This window comes from Sus scrofa, chromosome 1 (genome assembly GCF_054392235.1).
Source record: "Sus scrofa isolate SSC_HxYL_T2T_F1_AM1 chromosome 1, Sscrofa_HxYL_maternal_Yorkshire_Landrace_v2.0, whole genome shotgun sequence".
NCBI classification, from domain to species: Eukaryota; Metazoa; Chordata; class Mammalia; order Artiodactyla; family Suidae; genus Sus; species Sus scrofa.
The window spans coordinates 206,803,207-206,817,978 of record NC_139383.1 but is presented as its reverse complement, the minus strand read 5'-3'; the positions used below and the strand labels follow the sequence as shown (position 1 = coordinate 206,817,978).

Sequence of the window (14,772 nt, the reverse complement as noted above, 5' to 3'; positions counted from 1 at the left end):
GGCGCTATAGTGGGTTAAGATACCTAGTGTACTTCTTGCCTTGGGAGTGGAGAATAATAGTCCTTTACAGCTAGGGTATACAGTAGTGCAGGAGTGGTTAGTAGGGTCTAGGTGATAAAGAATCTCGATGCCATGGTAAAGAGTTTTGAATCTTATTATATGGAAGATAGGCACATGATCAGAATGGCATTTTAGAAAGACTGCTCATACAGTTATTTTTAGACAAGTCTTTGTAAATACTAACTTATCCTCATACATTATGTTCCCTCTTTCTTTTTAGGAACAGTGGACTGTGCCATGGACCTGATCTTGATCAATTCCCTACCTCTTGTGTCTGATGCTGAAACATCTCTCACCTGCATTGCTTCTGGATGGCACCCCCATGAGCCCATAATCATAGGAAGGGACTTTGAAGCCTTAATGAACCAGCACCAAGATCCACTAGAAGTTACTCAAGATATGACCAGAGAATGGGCTAAAAAAGTTGTCTGGAAGAGAGAAAAGGCTAGTAAAATCAATGGTGCTTATTTCTGTGAAGGGCGAGTTCGAGGAGAAGCAATAAGGATTCGGACCATGAAGATGCGCCAACAAGGTAACATGCCCTTTAGATTTGGGGAGGTGAGGTCCACTGAGTCCTCTTGTCTTGGCAGCTGCTCCCTGAGACTTGGTAGAGCTGCCAGACTGTTGAACTTGATAACATTTCTGCCTTTTTCCAAATATCACTGTCTCTTTTACACAAAGCATCAGAGATAAGAGGCATCCAGTCCAACTCATTCACATACAACCCTTTCACTAGAACTTGAGTTCGTGAGATGAAATGAAATATATAACATGTTCTACTAAGGGCTTCATGGTCCTGATGGAGAGAAGGACATGTTACCTGTATGTAACATGATTCAATGAAGACAACTGTCCATTGACAATCTATGCTATTTTGAGATTTCTCATTGATTTTTCACTTTTTTGTGTTTATTTTAAAAAATTATTGTTATTGTTATGATTATTATCATTTTGGCTATGCCTGCATCATGTAGAATTTCCTGGGCCAGGGATTGCAACCACAACCACGGCAGATCCTTTACGTACTGAGCCACATCAGTAAGAGAACTCCTTACTGATTTTTCATTTGATAATTTATTTATTTTTTTTGCCCCTGAGTATTCTTAATAGGAGTTAATGTTTTCAGAGGAAAAATATGATAGGAATAAAAAATTAAAAAGAGAAATAGATATCTATCAATAACTCAATTTAATTAGTTACCTTCTATTTTGGTTACAATAATGCTGTGTAACACACAACCAAAACTACAGAGGCATTCAATGATAAGCATAGCTTGTGAGTCTGCTATAAATGAGATTGATGAGGCGGCTTTGCTGATCTTGCCTGGGCTTTCTCACATGTACGGATATTGTCTGGCTGTAGGCTTATTAGGCTGGCCTTTGTTGGGCCACCTTGGCTGTTTCATGTGACTATAACCATTAGCAGGCTAACCTAGGTATGTTCTCATGGAGATGGCAGAGGTGTAAGAGAATAAGTGGAGGCTTCTTGAAACCTAGCCCCAGTACTGTATTTTATCACTTCTGCCTCATTTTTATTGCCCAGAGCAAGTCAAACAGCTGAGCCTAGAGTCAGAATGTGAGGGTATCACATGATTAAATGGCACAGAGTATGGATACAGGAAAGAATGAAGAACTGGGGTCTTTTTTTCAGGCTACCATTCTTGGAAGGAGATCATGATTTAATTTAGCAGCTGAGTACCCAGGCCCAACTCACAGGATCCATGAACTCCAAAGGAGGCTATTGAGAGCTTTCTGCATAAGAGGAGTATTACTCCTTACTACTGCCTCATGAGGCAGTGATGTGATGGAGCTTTTCTCCCAAAATAGAAGGGAGTCCTAAGCTAAATCTTCAGGCCAGTCCACCAACCTTTTGGCAATTGGAGGATCTGTCATTATAAACATTATCTAAAGACTCTGTTCTTCCCTAAGGATCCCAGGTTTGGAGAAGCAGGTATACTGTTGGTACCTTGGATATTATCTGCTGAGAGGAGGGTACAGATTCCAACAGAAATGATCTCTCCTTGTTCTGACTGGAATGATCTGGCCCCTCACCCATCAGCCCCTTTCTCTGGGTTGATCATAACCTAAAATTGAGGCATCCTTGCCAAATTGAATAATCATAACCACATGGGGCTGTGAATTGAGAATGTGTTATATCATGAAATAATGACATTGTGAGCTCTTTAGAATTTGATTTTAATTGTAAAACTAATCCAGATAAATAATACACCTTGGCACACTTCTCTGATTGTCAGGAATTTGTAGTTTTTGAAATCAGTGCTTCTCAAAGTTAAAAATGGTTATAAAATCATCTGAGGGTCTTGTTAAAATGCAGACTCTGATTCAATAGGGCCTTGGGGAGAGTCCTGAGATTCTGCATTTCTAGCAAAGTTCCAAGTGATAAAGTGCCATTGGGCTGAGAACCACATGAGTAGCAAGGGTTTTTTTTTTGAGTCAAGCCCTATCTGGGGTCCACCTGGAAATATTTCTTTGAATTTACTAGTGACAGTGATTAAAAGATTTGAAGGTGGCAAGCTCATTTTAAGGTCAAAAGTGCTGAAATCATTATTCATTGCAAATGAAGGAAAAGATTTCCTTAGCAAAACTGTAATGTTCACCTTTAAATGACACCAGACAAGTGGGAAAAGTACACAACAGAAATTCCCAGGAATGTAGCTCTCTGGTGAGAGAAGAGAGGTTGAACAAAGGGATGTGAGGTGTGCCAAAGCTATCGTGGCTGAAAAGTCAGCTCTGCTATTTTTCACATGTGTCACTTGGGATTTGAGTTGAATAAAGAGTTATGTCCTTATGCTGATATGTCCACATTCTGAATGAAAATGATCTGAGATTCGTGCCCCTCACAGCGATGAAATGATAAGTGCCTTTTTAGGACTGGCTTGGGGTTGTCCTTGAAAATATATAAATAAGAATGCATAGAGCATATTAAACCAGAACACTGGGAGTCAAAACCCAACTGTAATGAGTCCTCCAAAGCGAGAGTCCAGGTCAGCCCAGGTAAAAGATGGTTTAGATTCAGTTAGATGAGGCTAAGCCAAGCTTGGATAGTGAGAAACAATGGAGAGAATAAGGCTTTTAGACTCACAGTCACCTGAGTTTTAATTCTTTTTCACCACTTACCTACCAGCTCTGTGGCCATAGGCAGGTATTCAACCTCTATTGGTCTCATTTTTCATCCTCTGTGAAGTGGGTATAATAATACCAGCAGAAGTATCTTAAGTTTTAATAAGGTGGTATATGCAAGAAGCCAGTTCTCATAAATTTATTTAAAGTTAGATTTGATTTATATGGTAGATGTGTTCTTGAAAACTTGTGTGAAGCGAGGCATTGCAGAACAAGTTACAGAATTACAACAATAGCAGTCTGTAAATGATGGGGATGGGATTTGATGCCAAGTGGTTTGGCCTCAGAGCTTGTATTTATTGCACTACACTTCGTATACTATGCTCACTTAACGTTAACCACCCTCCCCAATTCTGAGCAAAATGTTTTATAATTTGTTTTATAACAATGACTTTAATTCAAACCTGAAAAACCTAGGGCACAGTACAGAGATATGGGAATGGAAATCAGGCAGACATGGGTTTGAGAATAGCTCTGCAACTGAATGGTATGACCAAGGCCAGTCACCTAACTGAAATCATTGTTTGCTCATTTGTTTTTTTTATAATTTTTTTTATTTTCCCACTGTACAGCAAGGGGGTCAGGTTATGTTTGCTCATTTGAAACAAATAAATGGGGATAGAGATTTTACCATATACATTTGAGAGTCAAATGAGATCACCAGCATTATCTGGATCATGGTAAATGTTCAATCATTATCATTATTTAGTACCTTGGAATAAGCAGTAATTTAGTGGGACTATTAATTTTCCTACTCAATTGTGGAAAATTTTAATGTAGTCTATTAACATAATTGTGGAGGTCTAGACGACATAAAAAAAATAGGTAGAACTTTCTCCTTTGTGTTTTAATAACAGCAACATCTCAGGCTGTTGAACTGGTTCTTTTTCTTTTGTTGACCATCCACTGGCTGAAATATGGTACAAGGAAAGTGATATCCTTTATGGTGAGTCAAGAAAACCTCCAACGCTATGTCCTCATGACACCATTAATTCCCTAGTAAAACAATGTGGGAACTCAGCACCTAGGGACACACACAGAGGATAGGATAAACATGACTATATTCCTGCTTGCTGCTGACTCGTGCATCAGGGGAGGAAGTGGAAAATCCATTTGAGATGTGCCAAAACATGGCTTAAATTGGCTCACATACTCCAAATGGCCAAAGGGCTTTTTATCAATGGCATCATTCAAAAAAGTCAAAAGCATTTAGTTCAAATCTCACTGCAGATTGCATTTGGAGGTAGGGAAGTATTATACATGAAGTTTGAAATATTTTCATATCCAAAGATCTCTTTCAGAATGTTCCATCAGAGGAAACCTAGGTTATTTTTTTTCCTTTTTTCGTTTGAGAAATAGCTTTAAGAACACCCAATTTCCCAAACATGATTTGTGAAATTGACAGAGAGGAGCCATTTGTACCTAGTTAACTCAAATGAGTATATCAAAATTATAAAGAAAATAGGAAAATTTGAAATCAGATTTATTCATTTATTCTTTCATTCCACAAGTATTCTTAAGCCTCTGTTTGTGCCACACATGGGAGACATAATGATGTTTACATTTTCCGGATACTCATTATGTGCGATATCTCCCTAGCAACTTTATACACATTGTTGCACAATTAAGTCTTTAGCAAATGCATATCTGGTGAGGACTATTATGATCACATATCAATAGATAAGTCTCATACCTACTGTAACTTAGATGCATTTATGTACCTGGTTCCCTGTGGGACAGTGAACTTGGGCCTGATCTCAGAGGCCAGGACCCAACCCCCACCTGTGCTGCCTTTCAAAATCATTGTTCCAAGCCTGCCCTCCTGGAATGTTCAGTCTACTAGGGGAGTTATACTATGAGTGGGACAGTCATGGGGAAGTGCGGGGTATTTGGAGGGCAGCATGAGGGCCCTTAATCTGGTTTCCAGGTTTGTGTAAGGCCCCTAGAGAAATGATGTGTAAATGGGGACTGATGAATATGTAGAACTTGGTGAGACATAGGGGGAAGGAAGGAGCAGAAAAGAAGGGAGAAAGTTCCAGACTTGGATATGAGTGATCATGTGATTTGTTTGAGGCACTGACTACAGTTCAGAATGTCTGGAAGTCAGAGCTAAGGATTTGGAGGTGTCTGGAGGATGGATGTCTGGAATAAGTCTGGAGGTCTGAATTTGAGTTTTAATTCTCACACTTGGTATAAGGTGGCCTTGGGGAAAGCACTTAACCGTAATGCCATCCCCCACATTGATACACTGGATATCTTGTCTTTACAAGACTGTTATGAAATTATACAAAGTAATAATGAAAGTTCCCAGACTAGGGGTTCAATCGGAGTTACGGCTGACGGCCTACACCACAGCCACAGGAACATGGGATCTGAGCTGCATCTGCAACCTACACCATAGCTCACAGCAATGCCAGATCCTTAACCCACTGAGTGAGGCCAGAGATCGAACCTGCATCCTCATGGGTACTAGTCAGGCTCATTACTGCTGAGCCACAATGGGAAATTCCTACTCTTAGTTCTTATTAAATTAAAGGAGACAACTGATATTTAGCTCAATTATTTTTCAACCACGAGAAACACCTTTGTTATAACTTTTACTACCTTCTAGTGTCTTCTCCATCCCTTAAGGAATAAGTGATTTGTGTTCTTAGTTGAGGTCTGTGAATTAATTAACCAATCCAAAATGATGTTGAGCTTGTCATCTTCTAACCTAGGCCTCAGCAAACTTACTTACAAAAAAAGTGTTATATAACCTATGAAAGTCCTCTGGAGCCAAGCTACCTGCTTCAAATCCTTCTCTCCCATGAACTTGCTGTGTAATTTTCAACAGGTTACTTGACCTCTCTGTATCTTGATTCTCACTTGTAAAATTAAGATAATTGTATTACCTACCTCATAGAGATATTATGAACATTAAATATATGTAAAGTACTCAGAACAATGCCTGGTCCATAGGTGCTTATTATTTTCATGAGCCAGTCAAATCATATGACATCAATCTCTGTGTACCAGCCAGACTCTTGTGTCATTGGGAAGTCCAAGTGCAATGCTGGCTTGTGGATGCCCTTCATTAGTCCTCAGCAGAGAACAGTCTATCTAGAACCACGAATGTAGGAGATGGCAGGCTGGGCAGCAGTGGAATGCTAGTATGACTGCGTTCCAACCCCAGAAAATAGGGAGCTTAAAAGTTATGAAGTCTGAAATAATAAAGAACCATAAAAGAGAGAAAAAGAAAAGCCTTGCTGGAGCTGAGCCTAGAGGGGAATCTCGGTTCCTTTTCAGAATACAATGCTGAGTGAGAAGTCCCACGGTCAACTAAACAACCTTAATACAAAGGAGCAGAAAATATAAACAAACCACATAGAAAGGAACCACAGCATAAAATGGTCAGCAAAAGTTCTCACAGGAGCCCAGGAGCATGTCACAGTGAGCAAGAGCTGTAGATTGTTGAGACACATCATATTGCTAAATGAAGCACCCAGTCAAGGTGAGAGGGAGCCTCAGAAAGTGGCCCCTCCAGTCCCCTGCCTGCTTTCCTGCACAGTTGGTCCACTTCAGTACAGTTGAGAAGGCTGCTGTTCCTGGCCATATTGCACTTGTCAGCACAGCAATGTGGCTTTTGTTTACATTGGGGAAGCACACTGACCTCTTTTGAGCATCCAGGGTTTGGCATACATCATGTAATATTTCTAATGACCATTTAAGATAAATACTTTTACTTCCAATTTACAGATGAGGAAGCTGGGATGTCCAGAGGTGACATTAACTCACTCAAAGAGGTTCAGTAAGCGGCAGAGGGTGGCCTGAAGCCAAGGACTGTCTAATTCCAGAACTCACAGTGCTCTTTGACTCACACCATTCTCCCTCTGGGTCTGTCCCCCGACCCCATCGCTATCTGTGCCCTGCATCCATGTGGGACTCTCCCAGGGCATCATGCTTGGGTTAGCAGGTACGGAGGATACAAGCAGATATGACTAAAACCCAAATCCTTCTGAGCATGAGTCAGAGGCGTCTTCTGCCCTCATAGGGTGGCTCTCTAAGCTATCATGAAAACCAGCTGACTCCTGTCAAGTGCCAAGCCTTATCTTCTGATTCAAAGATCAGTTGTTCCTGGAGATTTGTAACCTTATTTTCTCATTTGTTTTTTTCTCTCTCTTTAAAAAGCTTCCTTCCTACCAGCTACTTTAACTATGACTGTGGACAGGGGAGATAATGTGAACATATCCTTCAAAAAGGTCTTGGTTAAAGAAGAAGATGCAGTGATTTACAAAAATGGTGAGTATGTGTTTTATTTGATTCCAGCACTATTGTGGGAGGCATCAGAGAGCACAACACATATTGGGTCATAATCTTATTGTAGTCTTGGGGGCAGGTATTTAAAGTAAAGCTGCTATGATGAAAGCTAATCAAATTCTATGATAGAAGATATCAGGCAACGTGTTTGGTTAGTTAAGCAAATTAAAGCAGAGATTTATATACGTATATGAATGCACCTACATCGTACATTTATGAACATACAATATGAGCTATGAATGTACAATGAAATACACCATGATGCAATATGTGGGGTCCCAAATTCTGCTGTGTAAAATGTAAGGCTGAGTGCAAGGCTAAGGGCATGACCAGAGTGAGCCTGAAAAGCCAAAGGTGCAACCCAAATCCAACTAGGTCCAATTATGGCTTGGCACCACCTGGTGGCCATTGCCAGATCCTGCTGAAATATTGATGGGGACTGTTCTGAGTTCTGTGCATGGATAAATTTGGAGTAGTGAGTCTAAATATCTCCTAATCAATTAGTTGACAAGGTTACTTGACATTTTTTCCAGTTTTATCTGTTTTCCTTCTGTTTGTTTACAGAAGATAAGAATGTTAGGCTACCCTCATCTTCCTGTGTTTGGTGGTAGATCCCATAGACTAGCATATCTGCTCTGACACCATAATTTTCTCACCTTTGGGGAACATATGGAATAGCTCAGCCTTTTCACTCTTCTACATCCAATATGCTAGAGAACATTTTCTATATCAGCTCAGGGCAAGCTGATGAAATGGAGGGGCCAGATAAGGAAACAGGAGTGTTTGAATGTTACCTGTGGTTCTCTGCTCTTCTCCCTTATAGGTTCCTTCATCCATTCGGTGCCCCGGCACGAAGTACCTGATATTTTAGAAGTGCATCTGCCTCATGCTCAGCCCCAGGATGCTGGAGTGTACTCGGCCAGGTACATAGGAGGAAACCTCTTCACCTCGGCCTTCACCAGGCTGATAGTCCGGCGTAAGTGATGGAGAGGCCACCAGCTGGGATGGAGTAGTTACTAGGATTTTTAGTTGCAAGGAACAGAAACTGACTCTGACTCCTTAAGTAAAAACTAGGAATTAGTTGGAAGTATACTAAGGACTGTTAAATAATGATGGCAAACCTGACAAGCAAGTTCCAGAAAAGATCTTCCAGGGAAGATCTAGGGCTCAGCTCTATGAAGGGAGGATGGACTTTCTCTCTAGGATGTTACCATTACACTAACTTAGCTTCTATGATATATTTTTTACTTCTAAATGTTGAACTCTCAGGATCAATAATCAGATTGGCATAACATATGTCAGATGTCTACTTGCCTAGACCAATGAGCTATAGACAAGGCTGGAGCCACATACTGCAACGTGGGCCTAGGACCTCACACTTGCTAAGCAGCAGCATCCCCATACAGAGGGGGAATGACACTGAGCTGGACAGTCTCCCTGGAAGGTATCTGCTATAGGGGGATGAATCGGGCCTTCTGGGTGGAAGTAATATCTAGTTAAACATTAAATATCTTGTGAACCCCACATTTTCTAGATTAAGTCTTAAATGTGATTTCTGTTTTGAGGTTTAAAAAAATGCAAGGGTTAGAACTAGTGAAAACTTTTCCCCTCACTGTAACTATCAAACTGGGGAGTAACCATCGTTAAAACTGATCTATAGAAAGTAAAAAATTTGCCCTGAATTTTCCCTAGTTATGCCAGGTATTCACAAAATTAAATGTTCAGGCTTTCAGGTCTAAGTACTGAGAATGCTCTGTCATTCCTCTGATGATTAGCATCCCTAACTCATGAAGAGAGCTTGTTTTGCTTTGCATTATATTCAGGCATGCATTTATGCATCCATTCATTCAACAAATCTGTGTTGATTATAAGTCTCTGCCAGGCATTGTCTTGGTGTTGAAAATACAAGGATAATAAGATGGATCACTCTCTCTTTGTTAATTCCCAAGCAGAACAGGTACACACATAAATAGATAAATAGATATTTCAGCATGACAATAGATATATGAAAAGTGTTGTTGCTCTACTTTGAACTAGGGCAGGTAAACCCCTTCCATTCTTCTGCACTCACAGAGAGTCTGAATGGCAATTCATTTCATTAAGATGGTCTCTCTGGTGTCACATAGCACCATGTAACAGGAGTCCTCATAGTCTGGGCTAAATTGGCAGAGTTTCTAGAAATAGCAGAAACATCAGATATTTGTTATATGTTATAGGTAAAAAGTTTAAAGCCTTTTATAAATGTTAGAACAAACATGATTTAGCATAGACTAAAATTTAAAATTCCCCTGAACTTTTAAGATAAAGCAGAAGACTTCAAACACATTTTGATCTCTAAGTTGTCCTCTTTTCAGATTGCCAGAAGCACATTTTTTTCTCTTTTGTTCTTATTTCAATAAAACTGTCTGAAGAGCACTGCTAACACCTAAAATCATTCGAAGAAAGTTTGAATGGGGCACAATGATCTCATTTAAAATTATTTTCTCCAGTTGGACCTCTCTGGTGTTTATTAATAAGAAGTGAAGTACAGTTGAAGGAATTTGTCCATTTCTCATAACTGTAGGGTGTCTCTCCAGAAAGAATTGAATCCTAGGAATAGTCAGTGTATTTAAATCAAACTGGTTCTATTTATAGTATTTGTTTTAAGGATAAATTCTCTCCATGACAAAAAATTTCTCAAAAGCATTACGTTTATAAGATTTCTCTCTGAGTGCCATATATGGTTTCCTGAAATACAAAACCACAAGGCTTTTGAAGAAAATAATAGAAGCCTAACTGCAAAGTGTTGCCTATCCATGAATTCTTTTCCTGACCTCTGTATCCCTAAGAGATCACCCCAATTATTTACTTGAACTTAATCTTTTCCGTCTTCCCAGGATTAAGAGTGGAGCTGGGACAGGTATACAGATAGGTACAGGGCTAGAGACATACTTTAATGTAACAGTAAGCTCACTTTTCTCTTCAGTGTCTGCCATCCTTAGTTTTCAACATGTGCAGATAATCCCTGGTCTGGTTCTCAAGAATTTACTAATCGTGCAGAAGTATTTTTTTCCCTTTATGTATTAAGGCATGTAAATATTAGCTTAGACATTTTGTAGCTTTATCTATTAAGTGGTTGCCTGTAAGACCTGGTCTGTGTTGACAGCCTTCCTGATTATTTTAGAGAAAATACTGATAACCAGGAGTTCTTGCCAAAAATATTATAAGCTATAGGCACAGGTCCAAGTTTATGACCGTGAGACCAATATTCAGGGACAAAGACATTAGTTCCTTTCAGAAGAAAAGTTAAACTAAATTCCTGACCACAAAAGATCACACCACCATACTCCTCTTGAGTTTTCCTTATATCAGGATGTTATCCTTGGGACTAATCAACAGTCTAAAATCACCAAGTGCTGGAGAGAATGAGCCAGGGAATATGAATCTAGAAGCATTTTACCATACTTATACTTTAGGTTTTGTGTACTTTGTTTCATTTCTTATATGTTTTCTACCTGAAAAATATTTGGGTGCTACAATCTCCTGCTTCCTCTTTTAGTTGTATCCCTTCTCCATACACATGGACCGGAGGTTCCCAAACTCTGGCATGCCTCAGAATTATCAGAAACACTTGGAGTGGAGGTTGCTAGGCTACCTCCAGAGTTTCTTATCCAGTAGGTTATGAACAGAAGTCTGGGATTTGCATTTCTAACAGATTCCCAGGCAGTGGAGATGCTACAGGTCAGAGATCACACTTTGATGACCATTGCTCTGGACTAATGATACCTGCAGCTTCCCAAACATGTCCTGTTTTCCTCCTGACCTTGCCTTTGCGTAAAACACACTCTCCAGCCTTATCTTCTTTGTCACTTAAGGTGGTCCTAAAGATTTAGCTCACATACCACCTCCTCTGGAAGACTCCTTTAGGCCCTCTTCCAAACGTAAAAAAAAAAGATAAATATGATCTCTGTTCCCTAAAAGCGGAATCCAATGTGGAAAACAGACATCTAATAGAAAATAATGATAAAGACAAGTCCACAGCACAGAATCTTTATCATTATTTTCTATTAGATGTCTGTTTTCCACACTGGATTCCACTTTTAGGGAACAGAGATTGTATTTATATTTTTTAAATTTAATTTTTATTTTACATTGGAGTATGGTTGATTTACAGTGTTATGTTAGTTTCAGGTATACAGCAAAGTAAAACAGTTATACAGATACGTATATCCTTTCCTTTTCTGATTTTCCCATAAGTCACTACAGAGTAATAAGTATTTTTACTTGTACTATACAGTAGGTCATTGTTACTCATCCATTCTATATATCGTAGTGTGTATACGTGAATCCCAACCTCCCATTTTATACCCTACCTACCCACAGTGTTTCCACTGATAACTATAAATTTGGTTTTGAAGTCTGTGAGTCTGTTTATATTTTGTAAATTGTTTCATATCATTTTATTAGATTATACTTACTAGTGATCTCATATAATATTTGTCTTTCTCTGTCTGATTTACTTCACTTACGATAATTTCTAAATCCATCCATGTTGCTGATAATGGCATTATTTCATTCTTTATGGCTGAGTAATATTTTGTTGTGTGTATGTGCCACATCTTTTTTACCTATTCCTCTGTTGATGGACATTTAGCTATTAGTGCTACAATGAACATTGGGGTGCATGTATATTTTCAAATTGTGATTTTCTCTGGATATATGCCCAAGAGTGGGATCATTGAGTCATACATGGTTCTATATTTAGCTTTTTAAAGAAATCTCCATCATGTTCTCCATAGTTGTTGTACCAATCTATAGTCATATGAACAGTTTAAGAGGGTTCCCCTTTCTCCACATCCTCTCCAGCATTTATTGTTTGTAAACTTTTTGATTATGGCCATTCTGACTGGTGTGAGGTAATACTTCATTGTTGCTTTGATTTACCTTTCTGTAATAATTAGCAATATTTAGCATCTTTTCTTATGCCTATTGGCCATCATATGTTATTATTTGGAGAAATGTTTATTTAGATCTTCTGCCCATTTCTCTTGTCTTTTTTGTCTTTTTAGGGCTGCACGCATGGCATATGGAGGTTCCAAGGCTAGGTGTCTAATCGGAGCTGTAGCGGCTAGCCTACACCACAGCCATAGCAATGCCAGATCCGAGCTGTGTCTGCACCCTACACTGCAGCTTATGGCAACGCCAGATCCTTAACCCACTGAGCAAGGCCAGGGATCAAACCCGCAACCTCATGGTTCCTAGTTGGATTTGTTTCCACTGAGCCATGATGGGAACTCCTTTTGCCCATTTTTTGATTGGGTTGTTTGTTTGTTTTTTCGATGTTGAGTTGCATGAGTTGTTTCTATATTTTGGAGAATAATCCCTTGTCAGTCAATTCATTTGCAAATATTTTCTCCCATTCTGTGAGCTGTCTTTTCATTTGTTTATGATTTTCTTTACTGTGCAAATGCTTATAAGTTTGATTAGGTCCCATTTGTTTATTTTTGTTTCTATTTTCATTACTCCAGGAGGTAGATCATAGAGATATTGCTGAAATTTATGTCAAAGACTATTCTGCCTATGTTTTCCTCAAAGAGTTTTATGGTATCTGGACTTATATTTAGATCTTCCATCATTTTGAGTTTATTTCTGTATATGGTATTAGAGAGTATTCTAATTTTATCCTTTTACATGTAGCTGTCCTGTTTACCCAGCACCACTATTGAAGAGACTTTCTTTTCTCCATTGTATATTCTTGCCTCCTTTGTGGTAGATTAATTGACCACAGGTGCTTGGGATTATTTCTGGGCTTTCTACCCTGTTCCATTGATCTATATTTCTGGTTTTGTGCCAGTACCATGTTGTCTTGATGACTGTAGCTTTGTAGTATAGTATGAAGTAAGTTAAGAATCCTGATTCCTCCAGTTCTGTTTTTCTTTCTCAGGATTGCTTTGCCTATTTGGGGTCTTTTGTGTTTCCATACAAATTAAAACTTTTTTTTCCAGTTCCATGAAGTATGCCATTGGTAATTTGATAGGGATTACATTGAATCTATAGATTGCCTTGAGTAGTATAGTCATTTTGACAATATTGATTCTTCCAATCTGGGAGCGTGGTATATTTTTCCATCTGTTTGTATCATCTCTGATATCTTATATCAGTGTCTTGTAGCTTTCAGAATATAGGTCTTTTGACTCTTTAGATAGTTTTATTTCTGGATGATTTATTCTTTCTGATGCAATGGTAAATGGAATTATTTCCTTAATTTTTCTTTCTGATTTTTCATTGTTAGTGAATAGGAATGAAAGATATTTCTGTGCATTAATTTTGTATCCTGCAACTTTACTGATTTCATTGATAACCTCTAGCGGTATTTTGATAGCATCTTTGGGATTTTCTGTGTATAGTATTATGTCATCTGCAAACCAATAATTTTTCTTCTTTTCCAATTTGGATTTGCTTTGTTTGCTTTTTTCTCTGATTACCATGGCTAGGACTTCCAAACCCATGTTGAATAGAGGTAGCAAGAGTGGACATCCTTGTCTTATTCCTGATGTTATAGGAAATGCTTTAAGCTTTTCACTGTTGAGTATGATGTTAACTGTGTGTTTGTCATATATGGCCTTTATTATGTTGAGGTATGTTCCCTCTATGCCCAATTTCTAGAGAACTTTATCCCAGGTGGGTGTTGAATTTGGTCAAAAGGTTTTCTGCATCTTTTGAGATTATCATAATCACACAGATTGATTTGCAGATATTGAAGAATCCTTGCATTCCTGAGATAAATACCACTTGATCATGGTGTATGATCCTTTTAATGCATTGTTGGGTTTTGTATGCTAGTATTTTGTTGAGGATTTTTGCATCTGTGTTCATCAGTGATGTTGGCCTGATTTGTTCTTTTTTTATGTGCTGTCTTTGTCTGGTTTTGATATTAGGATGATGGTGGCCTCATAGAATGAGTTTGGAGTGTTCCTTCCTCTGCAATTTTTTGAGTTTCAGAAGAATGTGTGTTAAATCTTTTCTAAATGTTTGATAGAATTCTCCTGTTTCTGCTGAGGCACAGCAGGTTAAGAATTCAACTGCATCCAGTGACTCAGGTCACCCCAGAGGCATGGGTTTGATCCCAAGCCCAGCTTAGTGGGTTAAAGGATCCAGAATTGCCACAGCTGTGGTGTAGTTCCCAGCTGTGGCTTGGATTCAGTCCCTGGCCTAGGACCTTTCATATGCCATGAGTGAGGCCATACAATTAAAAAATTAAAAAGGAGTTCCTGCTGTGTTGCAGTGGGTTAAGAAT

General features: G+C 38.9%; 1 protein-coding gene across 7 annotated transcripts in view; it reads left to right on the top strand.

Moving 5' to 3' along the window:
• TEK (TEK receptor tyrosine kinase) overlaps nt 1-14,772 on the top strand; it is a 112,439-nt gene that overhangs the window by 42,775 nt on the left and 54,892 nt on the right. For 6 of the 7 annotated variants that reach the window (XM_021062688.2, XM_084983217.1, XM_021062678.2 and 3 more), the window contains exons 2-4: nt 281-592; nt 7,368-7,478; nt 8,320-8,472. In XM_021062688.2, coding sequence (XP_020918347.1) covers nt 281-592; nt 7,368-7,478; nt 8,320-8,472 — 576 coding nt within the window. Of the gene's footprint in view, nt 1-280; nt 668-7,209; nt 7,479-8,319; nt 8,473-14,772 lie in introns of all 7 variants that reach the window. The other variant, XM_084983234.1, reaches the window with a different exon arrangement.